Source organism: Neofelis nebulosa, chromosome 18 (genome assembly GCF_028018385.1).
Source record: "Neofelis nebulosa isolate mNeoNeb1 chromosome 18, mNeoNeb1.pri, whole genome shotgun sequence".
Lineage (NCBI taxonomy): Eukaryota > Metazoa > Chordata > Mammalia > Carnivora > Felidae > Neofelis > Neofelis nebulosa.
In genome coordinates, this window is record NC_080799.1 from 40,640,644 (window position 1) to 40,656,159 (window position 15,516).

The window sequence follows — 15,516 nt, forward strand, 5'->3', positions numbered from 1 at the left end:
GGAGAAGTGAGAAAGAAGGAGGTGAGGAGGGAAGGGAGGAAGGGAAGGCAGAGGGTATCCAGGGGATGCAATAACTCAATAGAACAGAAGGACTTGGGGAAAATCTTTGAACAACACTTTTCTGATTGATCTTGATGGATGATTAGGAACTTTTGCAGTCAGGCTTCAGTGGGGGAAGTGGAGCAGAGGTGATAATCTAAGGAAGGGTGCCCAGTCAGGGAGACCAGGACTGGAGGAGTGCAAGATGGGGTCCAAATGTCAGGCTTGGAATCAGAGGAGTTTGCACTCTATTCTCAGATCGCACAGAGCTACTGAAGCATGCTCAAAAGGAGAGTCATGGTCAAGCATATGAGGCTGCTAACTGAAGAAGGCAAAGTCCAAAGCAGAGGACTGGTTAGAGCTGGTTGTATAATCCAGACGTGCCATAACAAGGGCGTGAACCAGAGCAGTGGGTCCACTAAGGATATGCCAAGGGAGAATGGACAAACTTTGGTGACTTCAGACTGGGAGTAAGCTAGGGAAATAAAAAGGATGCTGGGGGACAGGAGGATGGTGAAGCCTTTGAATACACAGGAAGGAAAGCAGTGGGGGATGCAGGGGAGCGGGCAGTTCTGTGTTGGCTACTGTGTCTCCATGAGATACCTGGCATTGGGATGGCACTCACGCTGCCACTGTCCCCTAACTACTAATCATGACTAAGTCTTTCTTTCTGAGGAAAGAAATAGCCTGAGCACCACTCCTATTTGGCACCTATAAATGTGGTGTTACCTACTTCCCATACCTGCTTACAGACATCACAACCTGCAATCAGGAGGTTGAGAGCCAAAAGAGCCTGGTAGACCCCCCATTGGGAAGGTAGATAAGGAAGCTGAAATCCTTGGAGGGCTGGAGGCAGAACCAGGGACGAAATCCAACCCAATGCACCAAGGCTCTTGCTCATACATTCTGCTGCCTCTTGGAGTGTGAAACGGCACAGGACTGTCAGCGCTCACAGTGATTATGAACCAGAGCATAAATGACGAACAAACCTGCCTCAAGAAGAAACTGGCTCCTTTTTTTTTTCCTTCTGGAATCTTGCATCAAACCTTAGTCAGTCCCCAGTGGAAATACAGGCTGGGTGAGCGCATGTGTGCATGTGCACGTGTGTGTGTGTGTGTGTGTGTGTGTGTGTGTGTGTGTGTGTGTGTGTGTATGCTGGGGTGTGTACAAGGAAACAGGACTGTGTTTTCTTCCAAGAGCTTCACATCCACCCCTCTAAACAATACTGATCACTTTTGCTAAATTCCAAAAGGTGGCAGCATTCCATTAAATATTCATTTGCTGTGGTGGCTGCAGCAGGGAGTGTCCCACAGAATACAAATGGGGAGGAAGACACCCAGAGAGATGGGTGTCAGGAATGCTGTAGAGTCCAGCAATGATGGGGGGACTGTGGCCTGGGGGAGCTATGAGCCCTTTACTTGGGGAGGAAGAGGAGGATGCTGCACGGAAAGATGCTGGAGTAGAGCACTTGGCCCAAAGACCAAGAGAAAGCTAGATTTGTCTCAAGACTTTGATGAGCAAGTATCTGGGGTGGAAAGACCAGGTTTATGCCATGGATCATCCCTCCCCAAGAGTGGGGGCAGGACCCATGACTTGCCTCTGACAGAAAATTTGATGGAATGCCTCGTGCGTGATTATATGATGACATATATACGTAGCACTCCATCCTGCTAGCATGCCCAAATAGATTCTCCTGCTGGCCTTGAAAAATTATGCTGCCATCATGTGAACTGCCTACAGAGAGGGCTATGTGGCAAGGAAGTGTAGGAAGCTTCTATAAGCATACATCCTCCATCCTGCAACAGCAAGGAAATTAATTCTTCCAACAACCAGTTGAACTCAGAGGAGGACCCCAAGCTCCAGATGAGACCCCAGCTCCAGCTGCCATCTTAAATGCAGCCTTGGGAGACTCTGAGAAGAGGACCCAACCATGCTTGTCCACAGACCTTTGATATATGCTAACTGAGATAATAAACAGATGTTACTTTAAGCTAAGTTTCTGCAATTTTTTGTACAGAAGAAAATGAATATAGTATATTTCTGTGACAGAGGAATAGAGACGTTATGAAATGCATCTCTGGAATGAAGGAGAACAAAGTAGAAACTTGGACTCTGACACTTAACTGAACTAGGCCTCCAGTATGATCAAGAAAGAGAAAAGAGTAGTAGTGTTCTTCATGCTGGAGCAGGGTCACTTCCATCCATTTTAGGACACACTCACTCCAGAGTGAACCCCAGAATGGAGTGTAAATCTGCAAGTTTCTTAGCCTCATTTTCCAAGTGCTTCCCATCATGTGACTATTGGACTACAAATGACCCCGATATTTAAAGACAGGTGTATGTTAGGCCTCCAGCATATCACCTCAACATAACCATTTCATCTGATACCTAAGCAAAGACAAGTAGCTTTGACCAGGTAGGATGTTCACCTTCCCTGCTGACTTGAGAATCATCCCTACATCTAAGATCTTCCCAGAAATGTTCCTTGCACCATTAAACAGAAGCGGGTGGCCTCGGTGCAACTCAGCTCGGGCAACAGTCAAATCCAGATTGAGTCCCACATATACCACCCATTAGCTATGAGACTCTGAGCAAGACACTTGACTCTGAGGCTGGTCTTCACCTGTGGAAATGGGGCTAGGGAAAGTTCTTCCTTTGGTGGGCTGTTCTAGGTATCAATGAGATCATGCATTTGATACACTCAGCACAATGCCAGGTACCTCGTAGGTGCCCAATAATGCTATCATTATTGTTATGTCCTGGACTCTGGACACAAGTGAGTCACATCTGCTGTATCCAAGAAAGGCTCTTTCTGGGAGGCTTTCCCAACTGGAAAGCTGGAGGTCAGAACTGGGGAAACTGTGTGGCAACACAGGGCAGGGCAGTGAGTAGAAGTGGTGGCAAGATGCCAAAGCCTGAGACTTTCTGGCCCCTGGGGCAGCCAAGGACAAGAAAGTCTGTCTCCAGGCCCTGGTTCAGTCTTCTGAGCCCCATTTTCACTCTTCCAAAGGGACTGCAGCATTTCTATGACAACTAAAAATAAAACTTTAATAAAATGTCATCAACTGCCCTGGGCACCTCACTTAAAGCCTAAGACTCACTTCTTCATTTTATAAATAGTCACTATCAATATCATGACTACTACTACTACTCTTACTATTATCAAGGAAAATTACCACTCACTGTAAAAAATAAATAAATAAAACTGCAAGAGTCCAAAGAAAAATGCAAAACTACCAATTTAGTTCAATTCCCCATCTGCCTTTCTGACACCTCTCTCTGCATTCAGAGACAGGGAGATATATGAATATAATTGCACATAATTGGAGTCATATGATATATGCTGTATTTCTCACTCAACAATATGTCATGAGCATGTTTCCAAGTCCATAAACATAAATCTTCACCACAAAATTCTAGCAGCAGCTTGGCTTGGACTTTATGGATGCATGTAATTTACTTAAACAATTCCTTATTGATGGCTATTGAGGCCATATCTTTATTATTATTTTTTGCTAATACAAGCATCCCTCAACAAATATACAAACACAGCTTCTTGCATTCACACATTCATCGCCAAGGTGTAAATTCCTACAAGTGTGATTACTTCATCAAAGACTAAACATGTTTTATGCTTTCAAACACGTGAGATGGAATCATCGGTCACCACATGTTGCCACGAACCAAAAATCACAAAAAATGACTCCTTCTACCTGTGACACATTAGGCTGGGAGACTGATCCATGGATTCCAGCCAGAAGGACCCAGAATGGCAGTACTACGAAGGTCAGAGGTAGGGAAGAAGGGGTGGGTTAGGGTTGCTGACCTCAGAAAACCTCTAAAACTCCTCAGCTTCCAGTAGAAAAAGAAACAGGATACCATCTTTACTTCCAGTAGAGACCACCCATCAGCTTTAATGAGGTGGGGCTAAGGGCCAGAGAATATCCAACCCAATCCAACAAAATTGAAAATCCAGGGGGGCAGGGGTGCTCTTCTAGGATCCTGGCAAATGGAGAGATCTCAGACACCTTTAGTCCTACTGTGGATAACGAGCATTAAAGTGGATAGGGGGAGGTTTCTCCACATGCTTTCATCTTTCTCTTTAAAAGTTCCTGCACAGCATAACCAGCTTCAAGACTTGTAAGTCACTTCCCTGTTCCATGCTCCATTTTCTCACCTGCAAAATGGGTTTGCTATATTTATGTTTTCTTTCCACAGGCTTCATGTGAGGTTACTAGACTCCTGTGTGCCATAAAACACACAGTTATTTCTAAGATCATGAGGAGTGTGGTACTCAGCCTCCACAATGCCCCCCAATGATCCCTCCTCTGGGTATCTACATTTGTGTGTAGCCCCCTACAACAATTTCATCGTGGATGGTTTGCATGAGTAACAGAATACAGTAGAAGTGAGAGCATGTGACCTCTGAGGATAGGTCATAAAAGGTGTCAGGGATTCTGCCTTGCTCTCTATTCCTCCTAGAGGGCCGTGTCATGAGGACACCCAAACAACTCTATGGAGAGTCTCCATAGGAGGAGCTGAAGCCCCACTCAAGCCTGAGGATGATGGTGATGCCAGTTCTTTAGAGACCCTGAGCCAGAACCACCCATCTAAGCCACTCCCAAATTCCTGACCCCAGAAACTGTGAGATAATGTTTGTCCTTTTAAACCACTAAAGTCTAGAGTACTTTTCTATGTGCCAAGAGATAAAATACACTTTCGTGGTCTAGCAATCATTTCCCCATCTACACAATGGGGAGACTACCACAGAGACTTGATGTGGAGTTGTGGACATTGACGCAGTGCAACAGAGAGGGAGTCCAGGCTGTGTGATGTTGGACATATTCTCTACTTCACTCAAGCTTTGGTTTCCTCATCCACAAAATGAAGACAGGACCAGCACTTACGTGATGGGGTCATTGAGGGGACTGAATCAGCACAGAGATCAAACACTTGGTCAAATGCAAAGTGGGACAAGACAGCTAGCTGTGTGGTGGTCATTTCTCATCATGTTTCCTCTTCTTCCTCCTCCATTTGGCATCACTGGTGACCCCTTCTTTCAGGTGATCCAGCAATGAGTTTATTGTAAAAACCTAGCCTCAAAAGTCATTTGGGAGGAACAGATAGAAGCCAAGAAGTGGGTCCTTCGAATGTCTAGTATGCACCAAGTATCAGCACAGACTGGGTCCTAAGTGGGGAGGGGGGGGGGCACACCAACAAGAGATCACACACAGATGTTGCCCAAGGTCATGTGAATATCTTTTTAAATTTTTTTTAATGTTATTTGTTTTTGAGATGGAGAGAGAGAGAGCGGGTGAGTAGGGGAGAGGCAGAGAGAGAGGGAGACACAGAGTCTAAAGCAGGTTCCAGGCTCTGAGCTGTCAGCACGGAGCCCAATGTGGGGCTCAATCTCATAAACCACAAGATCATGACCTGAGCTGAAGTCAGACACTTAACCAACTAAGCCACCCAGGTGCCCCATGAAATCTTTTGATAAAAGAATTTACTCCCAGCCATGCTCTTATCATCACCACAATATCTTGCCATATCTACATTATCATTACCTCTAAACTTAGTCCATACTCTTTTCTAAGTCAACTCATGTCTTTAAAAAATATTTTCTAAAGACATTTCACGTCATTACCATAAATAGAAAGCCAGCATTGCTTGCCATGAAGACAACAGTCAAACTAAACACATCGTGACTAATACAAAGCAACAACAACAAAGGTCTATGAGCCCTTTGAAATCATCTCATAGTCACCAGCGACAAACAAACCTAACACACTTTCGGACCGTACCACACAGTTCTCACATCCCAGAGAGGACGAGCAGGAGTGTTTTGGGAATTGCAGTTACAGGGAGTGTCCCTGCCCCCTGTATGCCTGGATGACATGTGGAGGGAGCATAGAAATCCACATCTAGCACCAGCAACAGTCCTATGTCCTAATAACCCAAACCTTGTACCAGGACATGGGGCTTCAAAGCACTCATCAACATTCCTATGGGGATAATCCCTCCATTTCTCATCACCCTGGGGTCTGTCTCCACATCAAGAAGCAAAAAGACCAGCCCATGGCCCCTCTACCTGTCGCTGTTGCCCCAGATGTGTCCCCCCAAATGGGCCTGGCTCTTCTCTGAGGGGAGAACTCAGCTTTCCTATCTTGTAACACAGACTGAGACTCCGGCCCCAGGTGCTTCCTAATAGAAATTCTGTGAGTGCCTGGGAACATTTATTCCCCTCAAACCCAGTTACTTCTCCAGCAAGATCAGTTTCAGGTAAAAACCAGTCCTGGTGATTGATGATGGAGAGCAAGGAGGCCGAAAAGGATGCAAAAGCGGTTTCTAAATCTAATGCGTTCAGCAAAATGCTTCTACTTACTGAGTCTTGTGGACTGTTCCTGGCACTGGAGAGGGGGACTGAGTTCTCACATTTGTAGTCCTGGCAAAAACAAAAACAAAGACAGGTGGAGGAACCCACATTGAAGACAAAATTCCAATTTGGAGTAGCCCAGTTTAGCATGACCCATGGTCTCTCACCATTTTTAGTCATCCCACTTGCTTTCTCTCTCTCTCTCCTTCCAACCCCCTCCTGGAGTGGGAGGTGGGAGGTGTTTAGACCTGCCCTGCCCAACACAGCAGCCACTACTAGGCACCTACAACTAATGTGAGCTGAAATGTGCTAGAAGTATGTACTACCTGCTGGATTTTGAAGACACTAATGAAAAAAATAAATTGATTGTAAAATGCCTCATTAATATTAATATCCCATTAATATTTGTATATTGATTTCACATCAAAATTATATTTAATAGTATATTAAAATAAAGTATGTTGTATTTAAATATATAAATATATTGTGAATATTTAAAATAAAATATATTATTATAATTAATTTCATCTGTTTCTTTTTACTTTTTAATGTGGCTACTAGAAAATATTAAATTACATGTGTGGTTCTCCAGACATCTCTATTAGGCAGCAATGGTCTAGACTCTTCTCTAGGACTGGATATTCCCCCCCCTGCCCCAGCCTGAGGGCTGCACCCTGCCGCCTCATGACTGGTCCAGGCTGACTTTCCACAGCCTCATCCCGTGCCCTCCCACGCCCTCCCCTGCCCCCTCCCTCCCCCGCAACAGCTCCTGTTCCTGGAGCACCTGCACTGCTGTGTGCCTAATGCTCTGCATGTACTTCGTTCTTTAACCCTCACAAGGTTATCAGAAGCAGGTCTCCATCCCAGCCCCGTGCTATGGGCACAGAATCACAAAGAGGCTGAGAACCTGTCTGAAGTACCTGGGCAGGGGTGCAGTGAAACCAGAGCTTAGACCCAGATGTGAAGGGATGGATATTCACTGTGCTGTTGTATTTTCCCCTGACACCTTTCCCACTTCTCCGTGAGGCATAGCACATGGGAGCCATGGGAGCACATGGGAGCACATAGTTACAGTCCATCAACATCCAACCCTCAAGCTCCAAATTGTTGTTAACTCCATGTCAGTGGGGTTTGACCTGGAGTCACCTCTTAAACCTCCTGGGCAGAGAGAGAGGTATGTGTGCATTCACACACAAACGAGGGAGACAGAGATATAGAAAGGTATCAAGAGAGACAGAGGAAGAAAGACAGGAAGAGAGAGAGAAGAAGCTGTCTACTCTCCTGTACTAGCCACAAGTTACTTAGACCCATGAACAGAGTTCTGTCAATAGTTTACACACACCGACAAAAGGAAAACCTCTCAGTATTTCCCTTTATTGCAGTTTTGCCAAAGACATTGGTCATGGAAAAATGCAGCAACCACAAGACCAAAACGGTGCTTGGACCCCTCCTTCCTCTGCATGGGAGATGGTCCCCATGCCACCCACCCATTACTGAAGTGATTAACGAATTCAGGGAGGGAGGGAAGGATGGATTTAAACACAAATTATGCCTCTCGCCTTCCAGCAACCGCCTAAAGCAGCAGCCTTAGAGGGGAGAGAGGAGGAAGATGTTGCCAAAAGCATGATTTTGCAGACAGATGTACTTATTCTGCCTTGACAAATGTCTATTGTCTGAAAATGGCTATTTTTTCTTCCTTGTCTCTTGGTCCCATTTTCTATAGAGGCAAATAGAAGCTATGCTTGAGTGGAGTTCAGGCCTATAACAGATCTCACCTAACGGACAAGTTCCAAGTGTTACAGATCCCCTGGGGTCTGTGTGGTCCTTTCTTTGAAAGGGACCCAACCCCCCTGCCTACTTCCAGCTGGTCAAGGGATGCACCAACTACAGAGTCTCTTTCAGGAATAGGGACCAAGACACATGGAGAAAGTCTCTGGGCTCCTGAAGTCCAAAGCACTTGTATTCAAAGCCACTCTTGGCTCCGTAGCAGCCATTACTACAGGAAGGTCAAGTGTGGCTTCAGCCAAATCTAAGCCTTCCAGAGGAAGCTGACCAGAAGAAAGGAGAGGGGAGGCCCTAGGTGAGCTGTTCCTGCCACAGTGATAAGAGTCCCCAGGCCTAGAAAGAGACCCTTACACTCAAGTAGGATCTTATCTGGGAACCCTCACCTGAGCAACTCCTATCCAGCTGTCCCCTCTAGAGACTTGCCTCCTTCTCTTGACTCCTTCCTCACCTCCCAAGCCCCTTCCAGCAGCCAGCTGCCCAGTCTCCTACTTAGCTGAGGATCCCTCCTTGTGGTATTTCCACCTCACGTTCGTTAGTCTGGAGCCTTCACCCCTAAGAGGTGGGAATGGCACCAACTCAGCCCACTGTCCTCAGAGGACTTCTGATACCATTAGACCCTTTCATACTCTGTTATTGTGTCTGCTCCATACTAACTGGCAGCCCCCCACCCTTTTTTACACAGTCCCTGTGTTATCCTGAACAAAGCAGCTAACTACACCCAGTTCCCTGTGCCTGTTTGCATCCTCACCTTGGAAACAGTGACAAGCACCTAAGTGGGTTCTAACCCAGAAGCAGACAACAGAGAAGGAAGAACTCTCCAAAAGAGGGGAGGCAGCAGGGCTGTCTGACATTGTTCTGGTTTCCAGAAAGCCTCACTTGTCTCCTTGAGTCCTTATAATAAACTTCTGTATCTTGTGACTCAACCTGGTGCATCGTAATGAAAATTTTTCATTAAGAAGGAGAAGATCTCTCTCTTCCCCTTAACACATCACTGAGTAGGACCCTAAGCAACCCAGAGTTGCTGCCCATCTCTTTTTCCTTTGTCCCAAGTGCAGTGGACCCCTTCCCTGGACCTCATTCCTGCCCTTGAAGTCCAGTATTCTGCCCTTGGAATTCATGCCCTCTTGTGTCTTGGTTGGCAGATTTCAAAAGCTGGGACACGGATCACCAACCGTGAGGACTCAGCCAGTTTAAACAATGACCAAGCAAGAGAGCCCCATGGGGCCATTTGGCATCACCCTATAGAGGATTTGGCATGAACTGGTGTGAGTTCCCAAAGAGCCGTGACAGACAGCATTTGAATGTGACACTGTTTGCACAGACATGACTTTTAAAGTCATTTAAACAGAACTCAGATAAACAGAAGGCCAAGACCACAGCTAATGGACAGAAGTTGTGCTGGGGTTTGGAGGCATGGCGGGTTCCTAAAGATGGATCCAGTAAGACCTGCAGGGACCCTAGTTGTGAAAGACAGGTGAGGTCAGTTTTCTAAATGTCCAGGCCCATGGTACCCAAACATGTCCCGACTACAGAAGTGTGAGACTCCTGGAGAAGTCTGGATTCTGGGAGACAAAGGGCAGGGTGAGAAGCTGACAAGGCCAGACCATGGGCCCTAGGTGATCACAGATAATAGGCAAGTCCACCTTACCATGGAGGCTGCATTTGCCCAGGCAAAAAATCAGAATAACTTCTGAATGGCTGAACCAACTGGAGGACCTAACATAATCAAATCATGTAGATTTTTATCATCTCAGAGAGCTGAAGACCTTTCTAATTATGACCCAAACCCAAAAGCCATAAAAAAAAAATGAATAAAAATTTTCAAATCAGATGTTCTGCATAAAAAAAAAAATAAGACCATTGGGGCACCTGGGTGGCTCAGTTGGTTGAGCGTCCGACTTTGGCTCAGGTCACGTTCTCACAGTTCATGGGTTCGAGCCCAGCATCAGGCTCTAGGCTGACAGCTTGCTCAGAGCCTGGAGCCTACTTCAGACTCAATGTCTCCTTCTCTCTCTGCCCCTCCCCCGCTCACGCTTTGTCTGACTCTGTTTCTCAAAAGTAAATAAAAAAAAAAAAATTAAAAAAAAAGACCATAAAGTATAAGACAAAGGACAAGGTGAAAAAAATGTAACTCACTGAACAAAGGGATAGTTTCCATTTCTTGGAATTTCTGCTATGGAATGTCTGCACATGTGGAAAATGGCCAATGCCAAAGATATGCACTGAAGCATTTCTTTTTAATTACAAAATATTGGGAGCAACATAAATTTCCATTATTCAGAGACCAACTACATCAGTTATGGTGCATCCAGAAAACCTCAGAAAAGATAATGAGGCAGCTAGATATGGAATGATAGAGAAAAACAGTAAAATGCAGAGTGGTTCATATAGTATGCTACAATCTGTTCTTTGTTTTAAGATTATATGCATATATACTGTATGCACTGAAATCTCTGGAAGATAGATAAGAAACTGGTAAAAATAAATGGCTAATTTTGGAGATAGGAGCAAGTTGGCTGAGCAGAATGGAATAGAAGGGAAGTAGGGATTTTACACTTCTGACTCTTGTATATTCTGGGCATGTATTTTTGATGAACAATTTTTATTCTACCTTAAATTTTTTTTTTCAAAGAAAACAATTTAGTGTCATGACATAAGGCATTTCTAGCAGAACCCTTTGGGTAGGGATTCATTTCTTGCTATTGTCTGGAAAAAAAAAAAGTTAGCTCACATAATGTAAATGACTTGGGGGTTGCTTTGGAGGACAAGAACCCTGCCAGTGTGCTGTGAATGCAGAAACGATGGCATGGGGGGAGGGGATATTTTAAGGGTTTTTACTGTGAAGTTCAAGTATGTGGCACACTACACTTGCCCCTTGTGTTCTCAGGGCAGGCAGTACTAATGGAGCACTGAGTTTTCCTGCTGAGCCCAGAGGTGTAGTCTAAGAACCCATCCCAACACAATCAGAAATGCCACCCATCCATGTACACTAACTGGTGCTCCGGCTGTAATCAAATCCCGTCCCTGGGTAGGATAGCCACACGGCAGAGCCCAGAAATCTGGCAGCAGGATCTCCACTCACATCGTCCCTCGGCAGCACCACTTGGTTCTAGGAAAAGACGTGGCATCACCAGCTTCCCAATGCCACCAATCCCTGCCAGTGCCCAGTAGGAAGGCAAGGAGGCATCCAACTTCCCAAGGCCCATCTTCCGAAAATGTCATCTAGGCCCTACCTGACACCCCCAGATCACAGAGTCCTTCTGAGAAAATGCCAGTTACCTTCAGCAAGTAAGTCGGCTCCCTGGTTTCCCCCAACTTAGAAAATTCCGTGTAAATGTCAGATTAAGCTCTTCAGTCCTCTGCTTTTAAAATGAGAGATAAAATTTAGCTCCCTATTCCCAGATGTTAAAATCTCTGCTTCTCCCCAGGGCAAAGAAATCAATGTGAGTAAGCTCTGTATTTTTTTTCCCTTGGAACACGACCACTTCCAGCAATTTATTTGACTGACTATGCCTTCTATTACCATGTAAATTGTTTCAGACTGCAGGAAAAAAAAAGTATTAATCTCCTCTCAGTAAGTCATAAAATAAAGAAATCAATTTCAAGGTCAATTTAGCCCAAATAACACCTGCTGCCCTTTTTTGTAACATGCAGACTTCTCTCCAACACTAGGCTGTTGTCTAAGGCATCAATAGATGAAGCTACGGAAAACTGAGTTTCACATCAGTCAGAGCAGCACCAGGGGAGACCCTGGGCCCGTGGCCTAATAGCATGGAGTATGAATTTGGAAAGGAGAGGGTTAACAGGTTCAGCAAAATGACCCTCTGCAGGTCAAGGCAGGAAAGTGGAAAGAGAGCCACAACAGGGGGTCAGGTACAGTTGGGTTCAAGGCAGGAGTCTGGCTGATTTGCTGTGTGACTCTGGGAAAGTACTTAACCTCCCTGAGCCTCAGAGTCTGCATCTGTAAAATAAGTAAAATGAGGAAGACTGATCTTACAGGATTCTTCAACCCAGTCTGTTGTGGAGTTTCCCAAAATTTAGACACCGTGGTCTAAGCGGCCAAGTTTATGTAGCTACTCTTTATCAACAGACAGGCTAGTGTGACAGTTAAGAAAACAGGCTGACCGCCAGTGTGTAAACCATCTTTGTTCCACTTGTGAGCCCCATGACTCTGGACAAGATACTTCACACTTACTGTCAGAGATCCTTTATCCAGAAGACAGAAGCAATGATGTTACCCATTTCTAGAAACAGGGAACTCCCATCTTCAACTAATGGACAAGTAAACTGGTCTAAGGAAGGTTAAACAACTCACCCAAGGTTGCACAGCTTAACCGAGAAGGCAGTTCCAGGTCTGAACCCTGGAACCCCTGCATCCAAAGCCATTGTGCTGTCCCCCAGACCACAGTGCTTCCTGGTTTCCATGGCCCCATGGTCGAAGTGTCACACAAACCCCAGAACCTCAGGCAGGAAATTGTAGCACACTAGGCTTTCTCTCGCACACCCTGTGAGTGAACGAGGCCTTTCCATCACACGTTCCCATTGCCTCCACCACCCCACAAAACCATCCGTGAAGAGATCACAGAATGGGGCCAGCAGCTTTTCACTGGCAGACCAGGACCCAGGAGACTGGGGAAGTCCATCTTCTGGACCTCTCTCATCAGGAATTCATTGTTTCGCCCCATCCTGACCCACATGAACCACCCCAGCCCTGGCCTCACCTGACCTACGTCCTTATGCAGTATTTAGTTTTCAAGATATATCCAGGTGGTCCCAAACCATCCTCTCTCCATTTCTGCAAAAGCCAACCCTGTAATCCTACCTGTCCATCTAATCTGCTCCCAGGCTGTAGTGTCCTACCTGTGAGATGCATCCCCTAGTGCCCATGCCTGAACTCAGATCACATTCTCTACAGTGGCTTCCACCAAGGCCTCCCTGGCCCTATTCTCTCCCCCGCTCACCCTCCTCTATTCCGTACCACTGGGATTATCTTCAAGTATAAATTGGTTATGTCATTCTCACTTAAACACACTTCCAGGCTCCCATGTCACTGAACACAGTGTTGGCCAATGTTTACGTGGGGATGCATTGAGGACTACGGTCCTTAGACATGTCACTCGGTCATGGAGACACTCAGCAGCCCACATCTGGCAATGGTAACTCTAATACAGCTACAGACAAGATGCCTGGACCTCCTAAAATATAATGCCAGAAAAGCAAAGCCACAGTTAATTGAGCATTTACTATGTACTTCAATGTAGAATCACACAGCTAATTAATTGGCAGAAGCTGAAAAGGGCTTAGGCCCTGGGCCATAGTTCCCACTCACTTTTTAAGAGTTTTATTATGATAAAATTCACACAACATATAATTCATTTAAAATGTACAATTCACTGGTTTTTAGTGTATTCACAGATATGTGCAACTGTCACCAGGGTCATTTTTAGAATATTTCATCACCTAAAAAAAATCCCATTTAATCATCACCCTTTACCCCTCCATATCCCGCTCTAGCCCTAGATGACCATTAATCTACTGTCTCTATCAATTTGCCTATTCTGGACATTTAGTATAAAAGTACTCATACAGGGGCGCCTGGGTGGCGCAGTCGGTTAAGCGTCCGACTTCAGCCAGGTCACGATCTCGCGGTCCGTGAGTTCGAGCCCCGCGTCAGGCTCTGGGCCGATGGCTCGGAGCCTGGAGCCTGTTTCCGATTCTGTGTCTCCCTCTCTCTCTGCCCCTCCCCCATTCATGCTCTGTCTCTCTCTGTCCCAAAAATAAATAAAAAACGTTGAAAAAAAAAATTAAAAAAAAAAGTACTCATACAACACACGGTCTTGTGACTGGCATAATGCTGTCATGGTTGATCCAAATTGTAGCACATATCAGAACTTCATTCCTTTTTATGGCTAAAAAATATTACACTATATGGCTAAACCACATTTTGTTTATCCACTAATCTTTTGATGGACATTTGGGTTGTTTCTGCCTTTGGCTGTTATGAATAACGCTGCTACAAACACTTGTGTATGCATTTTTGTGTGAACATATGTTTTCCATTTTCTCAAGTATACACCTAGGAGTATATAGGAATAAAGGAGTTGTCGGCCCCGTGGTAACTGTATGTTTAATTGTTCAAGGCAACACCACAGTGTTTTCCACAGGGTCTGCACCATTTTACATTCCTACCAGCAGGGTGTGAGGGTCCCAATTTCTCCATATACTCATCAACACTTGTTATTACCTGTGTTTTTTATTCTAGCCACCTTACTGGATGTCAAGTGGAACTGGATTGTGGTTTTGGTTTGCATTTCGCTGATGACTAATATGGCCCAGCATCTTTCCATGTGCTTGTGGGCCATGTGTTTATCTTCCTCAGAGAACTGTCTTTTCAGATCCTTTACCCATTTTTAAACTGGGTTGTCTTTTAATAATTGAGCTTTAAGAGTTCTTTGTATATTTTAGGTACAAGAGCCTGACTGGATGTATCATTTGCAAATATTTTCTACCATTCTTTTTTTTTTTTTTTTAATTTTTTTTTCAACGTTTTTTATTTATTTTTGGGACAGAGAGAGACAGAGCATGAACGGGGGAGGGGCAGAGAGAGAGGGAGACACAGAATCAGAAACAGGCTCCAGGCTCTGAGCCATCGGCCCAGAGCCTGACGTGGGGCTCGAACTCACGGACCGCGAGATAGTGACCTGGCTGAAGTCGGATGCTTAACCGACTGCGCCACCCAGGCGCCCCTATTTTCTACCATTCTTTAGGCTGTGTGATCACTGTGTGTGTGTGTGTGTGTGTGTGGTCACTTTTGAACAATGTCTTATACTAAAGTGGCTTGGTCATGTGGCTTACACATAAGCAATAGTGGGACAGGTCATACATACTTTCAGTTTTCTCTCCCAGCTCCTGCAGGGGGTTAAGACTGGGACACAGGTTTTGAGGGCCTCTATTTAACCGAGTCAACACACAAACAAAAAATGCCAGGACTCGATACCACACAAATCAAGTCAGACTCTCTGGAGTTGAAGCAAAAGCTTTGATAATTCTTAAATCTCCCCAAGTGATGACATGTACAGGCAGACTGTGAACCACTGGTCTAAGCCCTGGGTAAACGTTGTCTTTGTCCTGGAGGGAGCTGTCTTTTGAGTCAAGGTCAGCCCACCAGGCAGCAGGACATCTGCATGTAGTACTGCCAGATTCCCTGCCATGAGATCCTGCAGTTCTCATTTACCATGGCAGCTCCTATACCTCCAAATGCTCTCTCCAAAGACAGGCAAGTGGATCAAGGCCTAGGATATTCACAAAGAAAATAGCTA

At 45.3% G+C, this 15,516-nt stretch overlaps 1 protein-coding gene across 23 annotated transcripts in view; it reads right to left on the reverse strand.

The window, feature by feature from the left end:
• Positions 1-15,516, reverse strand: part of RBFOX1 (RNA binding fox-1 homolog 1) — a 2,070,746-nt gene that overhangs the window by 1,788,742 nt on the left and 266,488 nt on the right. For 22 of the 23 annotated variants that reach the window (XM_058711264.1, XM_058711259.1, XM_058711245.1 and 19 more), the window contains one exon: positions 6,422-6,481. In XM_058711264.1, coding sequence (XP_058567247.1) covers positions 6,422-6,481 — 60 coding nt within the window. Of the gene's footprint in view, positions 1-6,421; positions 6,482-15,516 lie in introns of those variants that run through there. The other variant, XM_058711267.1, reaches the window with a different exon arrangement.